Source organism: Pituophis catenifer, unplaced genomic scaffold, assembly GCF_029215685.1.
Source record: "Pituophis catenifer annectens isolate HBS135680 unplaced genomic scaffold, rPitCat1.0.hap2 SCAF_15, whole genome shotgun sequence".
In the NCBI taxonomy this organism is placed as follows: domain Eukaryota; kingdom Metazoa; phylum Chordata; class Lepidosauria; order Squamata; family Colubridae; genus Pituophis; species Pituophis catenifer.
In genome coordinates this window covers 16,046,284-16,053,771 of record NW_027256895.1, presented here as the reverse complement: position 1 = coordinate 16,053,771, position 7,488 = coordinate 16,046,284, and the positions used below count along the sequence as shown (strand labels likewise).

The window sequence follows — 7,488 nt, the reverse complement described above, 5'->3', positions numbered from 1 at the left end:
AACTTAGTAGTCCTTTTCCAATTGTTCATAAATATTATCAGTCTGGAGATTTAATCATTGCTGGTATTATTTTTCAAGTGTTCTTTCTTACAAATGAGATCACTTTTCAAAGCCTTCCTTCTTCCGAAGTCCTTGATCAGTACCTGTAAGTATCCTCCTACTTCTCCTCCTCCTTATAATGCATTTTCTCTTCCCCCACATTGCCACCTAAAAGATGCATTTTCTTTCATTTTTATGCTTAAAGGTATTGGTTGCTAGTCAGTTGTTATGACTTGTTCCAGTGACCGTATTTATTCCTTTTTTAATTCTAGACCTACCCTAATACTGATGTTGAAATTGAGATGAATATTATTATTTTAACCATAAAATATATGAATTTCATTCTCTTCAGGAAACTTCCTTCATTCAACAAATTCCTTTGTTGAAAGTAAAAAATTTTCACTGATCTAAATATTGCAGAAGCTCTCTTGTTAATCTTGAGCTTTTTTGCCTTTCATTTCATCCAGATATAAAATAGAAACCTTCTAGGGCATATTTTAGGCTATTATATATCTAGGGTGTAAAAAGAGAACTGGGTTAATTCTCTCAGAAAATACAGATAAGATAGAGATAATGCTAAAATCAGATAGAGACATAGGAAACTGATGGCAGAATTTTTTTGTCTAGTGTCATATATTTCTCCTCACCACATTTTAACTTGATTACTGATGACTGAACCACTAGCTCCTCTGGAAGTTGGTTATGGTTCCAGTACTCTTTCTGGAAATAATAAAATTAGTTCTGAAGTTCCCTCCTATCACTGTGAGTTTATGCCCCCATGTTCTTATGTTGTAATTAATACTGAGAATACTGCCTTCTAGAACCTTATTCACACTCTCTAATTCATTTAAAGGTTTCAGTCATGGACCTCATTTCCTTCTTCCCTCTACGATGAATATATTTGCTTCCTCTAATATTTCCCGATACATTTTCTCTCTGCTCTTGTACCACTTTTGTTGCCCATCTCTGGACTCACTTAATCTTATTGATACATTTTTTAAAAAGTGAGGTCTCCAGAACATCCAGGCACTTGAATTGCAACCAGTTTAATTAGACATAATCCATGTAGCTCCTGAAGTAGTTTTATTAAACATGACATTGGTTAGTAATTCTGTATTTCTGTATCCTTATTTTTTCTATCCCTAATCTTATATGGATAATGACATCTTTTTAAAGACATGCAATTTTTCACATAGTTTTTAACTCAATAGTTGATGTATGAAAAGTATGCCTACCCACATCTTTCTCTCTGTGTCTGTCTCCTACACACACACACACACACACACACACACACACACAAACACCTTTATTTCAAATAACACATAACAATCCTTTAGTCCTATGCAAATAGGCACTTGGAGGGAAGGGACAGTCCCTTTGATATCATATTGCCATTGGGTATATCATGACAGGGCTCAGAATCATTATCTAACATTAAAAAAAGATTAACGGAATATTCTAGGTTCTGAAGTGAACTTTTCAGAATTATTGCTTTGTATGTCCTATTGATGTGGTGATGGACGGAAAAAGGCGGAACCTCAAATTTGGGGAAAAAATCTCTATATACTAAAAGCAACCAATCAGGTTTCATTCAAGGGATATGGTGTTAAAATCAGTTTCATTTTTTCATTAGTTGCTCCTTCTTATTCAGATTAGGTCTCAGAACAATGATAAAGCATTTGGGGGAAAATATGCATCCCAGTAATCCAGCAGCTGAAGCCAAAATGGAGAAGATCTCCACAGCCACCATGTATTTTCCCTTGGTACTCAAATAGGTGGGAACAAACAATACCCAGACACTGCAGAAAACCAACATGCTGAAGGTGATAAATTTGGCTTCATTAAAGGTGTCAGGCAAATTCCTGGCTAGGAAGGCCACAGTGAAACTGACAGCAGTCAAGAACGCCAGAAAGCCAAGCACTGTATAAAACATAATGGTTGAACCTTCATTACATTGTAAAATAATTTCTTCAGCCATGGAGTGCATGTCTGAATCTGGGAAGGGAGGAAAAATTGTGAGCCACACTACACAAATGCAGAATTGTGTCAGGGAGCAAGATAGGACAATAGAGATAGCCAGCCTATTCCCCACCCATTTTCTCATTTTGGATCCAGGCTTGGTGGCCATGAAAGCAAGGACCACTATGATTGTTTTCCCAAATATACAAGAAAGAGCTACAGAGAAGATGATGCCAAAAGCAGTTTGTCTCAAGAGACATTTGACTTGATCAGGTTGTCCAATGAAGAGCAAACTGCAAAGGAAAGAGTGCAGGAGAGCAGCAAGAAGGCTATAAGTGAGGTTCCTATTATTGGCTTTCACAATAGGTGTGTCCTGATGTTTAATGAATATCCCGAGCACCACAGCTGAGATGACAGAAAAGGAGACTGCAATCACCGCCAAAGAAATCCCCAAAGGTTCTTGATAAGTTAAATAAATTATATGTTTTGGAAGGCAACTATTCTTATCCTTGTTTGGATGTTGATCTTCTGGACAAGGGAAACAGTCATCCAAGTCTGAAAAAGAAACCATTCATAGAAACATTATCTCATCATTTCATTTTCAGGGTGCTCCAATTTTACAGCATTCTGTAGATTTAATGAGATCCCAATTTGATTACTGGTATGCCCTTTATATGGTGCTGCCCTTGAAGACCATTTCAAAAGCATAAATGGTTTGCAATGCAGTGGACATGCGCTTAACTCACCTAGTTCTATTCCTCTGCTTGAGCTATACTGGCTCCTAGTTGCTTACTCTATACAATTCAATTTTCTGATTATCACAATTAAATCCCTGGATGTCACTGGGCCAATTTATAGGTGAGATCACCTTTCTTCAGTGGTATCTGGCTTTCTCAATAAGTCTGATAGGTATGTATGCTTCAGATCTTTTGTGTTAAGTGTTGTCATCTTAGAGTTCAGAGTGGTATCTGGTCTGTAGTATCCAGCCTTTTCCAATACTTTTCCATCTAAATTATCCCTAACCTTTTATCCTCATAGGAGGTTTGGAAAACCATATTGTACCCCTAAAGTATTAGACTACAATGGGGGTGGACTCAGGAGTCTGATTTGTCTGATACCTGGTAGCAAGAGTGGTTTTTTAAATTATTGTGTTTCTAAATATTGTGGTAAGCCACAGAGGTTTATTATATGAAATAGGCAACCATATAAATTCCAGAAGTCAATCAATTAATGAATAATCTGAGTAGAACAGAAGGTAAAAGTAAATAGAAAACTTTGAAAAAAAACTACCAATGCAAAATTACCTCTATTTCCAATAATAAGGAACAAAGGTTTCTGGAAAAAACTATTTTTAATTTTTGAGTAAAATGTAACAGGGGATAATTCAAATCTGAGATTTCTACTGATATTCCAAGTCAGAACAAAGTGATTGGTTTTATCATTAAGTAGTTCATTGAAGTATGGAAAGAATTTTAAACGTTTCATTGGTGTCAATATGTTGTAAAGCTCAGCCCCCATTTATGTTTATTGTATCATTGATACATTTAACATATGACTTAGAGCAGTTCATTAAGTAACTGTTGGACATTACAATGGCTCTAAAAAAAAGTGACTTATGACCGTTTTTCACACTTACGATCATTGCAGCAGCCCCATAATCACATGTCAAAATTCAGAACTAACTTGTTTTTTTATATTTACAGTGTCCTGGGATCATGTGATCACTTTGTGATCCTGGCAAGCAAAGTCAATCCAGGTTCACTTAACAACTGGTTACTAACTTAACAACTGCAGTGATTCACTTAACAGCTGTGGCAAGAGAGGTTTTAAAATAGGGCAAAACTCACTTAGCAAACATCTCATTTAGCAACAGATGTTTTGAGATCAATTGTAGTCATAACTCTAGGACTTCTTTGCTTACCCAATTGGTCAGCTATCTTCCCTTCTGGACATGGTTTACAGTCATAGCAGCAGGATAATTTTCCTTCCACTTTTATCTTGCTATGGCCAAGAGGACATTCCTTGTTACAGATGGAAAGAGGTAATGCCTGCTCACAAATAAAACCAGAATTTAAACAGAATTTATTTTTTGTGATTGTCCTTTTACACACAAACTCTTCCTATTTAATCCAAACATCCATGTGGCAATTTGCAGTTTTCTCCCTGATGTAAACTCCCTACTGTATCTTTAACTGCTTATTTCAAACATATTACATTAACCGATTGATTAATCATTCCCAATAATTGTATTCTAAAGATCAGTTTGGGGCAATGTACCAGAAGCTGATTTGGGAAAATCTTTAAATCTGGATCACTCTGAGTATGCCCTCCTTGAGGTCCCAATTTGTTGTGGTGTCAAATCAAATCAAATATCTATATTATGGTCTTTGAACAGGCTTGATTAAAAAAAAAGGGAGTGCTGTAAAATGGATAGTTTAACATAGCAAAATTATTAGGCCATGAAAAAATGAGACATACCTGGTTAAACATGAGAGGCCAAACTGCTTCCTTGGCAGAAATGGTGAGTAGCTTTTCTGGGGGAGCCTGAGGGTCGATCTTTCCAATTTGGACTTTCAGAAAGGACTTGTTTGGAAATGTGGCCCAATTGAGAATATCAAATCCAGTTTCTAATTCCCCATTGGGGCCAAAAGAAACCTGTTCTCCAGCACTGTTGTTAAAGGAGACTTGTTGCAAAAAATGGTGGAGCTAACGGAAGAAGAAAAAAACAGGAAAGAAACAGGAAAGTTGTCAGGACTCTTTGAAGTGGATATGAAAATTTCAATTTGTTTGTTTCAATTTGGCCTAGGCTTAATGTTGTTCAATTTTGCATCACTCCACACAATTTCAACCTCTGGAAAAATATTTTTTATTAAAACTCAACTTCAGATAAGTTTTCTCATCCGAAAAACTGTCAGATGAGAATTCCAACAGAAAATCAAGAAAGGAGTGGATCTGAGAAATCACTTTGCTTTGATTGAGGATTTCAGAAATTGTGAATTCAGTTTTCTGCCATAAAGAATAGGCAAGATACGATTCACTGAGATAGACAATTTTAGGACAAGATGGCTTTTAATTCCATACAGGGGTGATTCCAGGTGTTACTTTTGAAAAAAAATAATAAAACAAACTAAACTTGAAATTTTCTTCATGTGATTCATTGACAACTTTTCTATTCACTTGAGGTAATACTATTCTGATTTTCATAAGATTTCTTGTCATTTTTTATTATTATAATTCCCTTTGAATCTTATTGTCTATGGAGATTCTCAGTCATCCAAGCAATTGTGTCTGAAAGACAGGGATGAAATGCTCCCTGTTTGGACCGGATCACCTGATCTGGTAGCGATGGTGGTGGGTGGTTCGGAGAACCTGTAGCAAAAATCCCTACACACACACACACCCCTTGCCCAGCTGAGCCGCATGATCATCAGAGGCTTTTTTTTTTTTTTACTTTTAAAAGCATTTTTTCTACAACTTCTTCCACCGAAAAAATGCTTTTAAAAGTTAAAAAAAAAAAAGCCTCTGATGATCGAGCAGCTCAGCTGGGATCTCAGAGGCTTTTCAAAGCATTTTTTTCTGCAATCTCTTCCAGGGAAGAGGTGGTTTAAAAAATGCTTTGAAAAGGCTCTGACAATCAGGCAACACAGCTGGGATCGGCAGAGGCTTTTCAAAGCATTTTTTTTTGCATTTGCAGAAAAAATGCTTTGAAAAGTTAAAAAAAAAAAGTTGGCCACGCCCACCCAGTCACATTACCCCACCACCACCAAGCCACGCCAACAGAACCGGTAGTAACAAATTTTACATTTCACCCCTGCTGAAAGATCTTTTTTTCTCAAAAGGCAACTGTACTTTCTTTGTTCTTCCTTAAAGATGTTTTGCTTCTCATCCAAGAAGCTTCTTCGCTTCTGAATTGAAGCAAAAAACTTTCAAGAAAAAACAAAGAAAGTTCAGTTGCCTTTTGAAAAAAGACCTTTGGGAATCTTACTACCTCCAAAATTAAGGTGGTGAGAAATAATAACACTCTTCAGTAGCAAAATAGTTTTCTATTTTGGTCTCTATATTTAAGCATTAGATTAATATCTATTTTTTTATTTTCTTTCATATGAAAATATCAAGTACTTCCATATAGGTTTCAAAACTATCTGTAAAGCATTTTAATTGTTAAAACAAAACATGACAAACCAAAAAAAAAAACTATTTTCCTATTCTTATAACTGTTTTTCCCCAAATTTTTCATTACACAACATTACTTGCCACGGTGCTTGGAGGAAGAGCTTCCATCTCCTCTCATTCAGTTTTCGACCCCGTTGGAGTTTGGAAGAGAGCATGGCCTTCAGAGCATGTGCCACAGCATAGACGGCATTGTAGACACTGTAACTATGTGCATTCATGGTGGTGTCAAAGACAGAATTAGGAAGAGTCTCAAGCTTCTCTTCTCCAGTGCAGATCCTTTCAGCATTCTCATCTCTAATATCACTGGAGAAGGAGCATTCAAATGCATCTTTCCAGAAATCCCTAATAAACCCATCATCTTTTTCCAAGTTTGGGTTTCTCTTCTGCATAAATTGTTGGAATCCATTCAGCTCCTTTGAGTGAATGGCAAAAGAAAGTGCACCATGGAGAAAATAAATGGGCAACTGTCTTTGCATTAGAATGGATGTGAATTGCATCTGGGCTGTCATGATCCAAACTTTGGCCGTTGTCTCTTTTGGAATATTATCACAGTTGAAAAAAGACATCATTAGTCTCAAAGGCACCAAGCCTGCAATTTCAGCAGTTAAGAGAACTGCAATAGCTGTACTCTCCATGATCACTTTGAATATTTTACCTGCATTTTCTATCCACTCATCAACTGCATTACCATACCTCATCTGGGGAAGACATTCTATAAAGTCAAAGCAGATTCCTCTCTCTGAAAACCTGGAAAGTCTCTTCTGAATGACCCTGTCTGTTTCTAACTCAAACTGTGAAACTAACCCAACCCAGGTCCATCCAAAATGCAACAATAAGTGAAGTATTGCTTTATATTGGTGGGTTTCATCTGGGAACATCCATTTGACAAACATTGCTGTTTCAGTATTTATCAATGGAGCTGATCCATATGAGATCTAAATGGAGAAAGTCAGAAGAACATAGGAATGAAGGATCTCTTGCAAAATTAAAATGATAATAAAAACCAATGCATGTGTATTTATTGAATCCAATTTCTGGGTTTGAATGGGATACAAAAATAAGGTGCTTAAAAATTAGTTTTATATGATATCTGCAATATTGCTCATCAAGCAAAAAGGGACAGTCCTTTTTGTCTCACCTGGGGAAATTTGTAGTTGCATAGATGATTGCCATGTTCAGACAGGTGCTAATATGGGGTCCTCCAATGAAAGCTACTGTGCTGGTCTGGTCATTGCATTTGTAGTTGGGTATAAATTTATCCTTTGTAGATAAAAATTCCATTGCCAAATGGTAAGTTGTGATTGCCAAAGAATAGTG

The 7,488-nt window shown here is 36.4% G+C and overlaps 1 protein-coding gene across 1 annotated transcript; it reads right to left on the bottom strand.

The window, feature by feature from the left end:
* Positions 1-1,657: 1,657 nt before the first annotated feature.
* Positions 1,658-7,076, bottom strand: LOC139325001 (vomeronasal type-2 receptor 26-like). Its single transcript, XM_070954789.1, has 4 exons — positions 6,249-7,076; positions 4,477-4,704; positions 3,920-4,046; positions 1,658-2,553 (listed from the first exon to the last, which is right to left on the bottom strand). The coding sequence occupies exons 1-4, from the start codon at positions 7,062-7,064 to the stop codon at positions 1,658-1,660; spliced, it is 2,067 nt and encodes a 688-aa protein (XP_070810890.1). The 5' UTR covers positions 7,065-7,076.
* Positions 7,077-7,488: the final 412 nt, after the last annotated feature.

What these genes read in the sequence shown, in the direction of transcription:
- LOC139325001 (XM_070954789.1), bottom strand. Translation starts at nt 7,064, where the DNA reads ATGTTTGTCAAATGGATGTTCCCAGATGAAACCCACCAATATAAAGCA. An exon ending in TCCTCCAAGCACCGTGGCAA is followed by an intron (nt 4,705 to 6,248) that starts GTAATGTTGTGT and finishes TTCTTCCGTTAG; the next exon opens with CTCCACCATTTTTTGCAACA. An exon ending in GAAGATAGCTGACCAATTGG is followed by an intron (nt 2,554 to 3,919) that starts GTAAGCAAAGAA and finishes TTTCTTTTTCAG; the next exon opens with ACTTGGATGACTGTTTCCCT.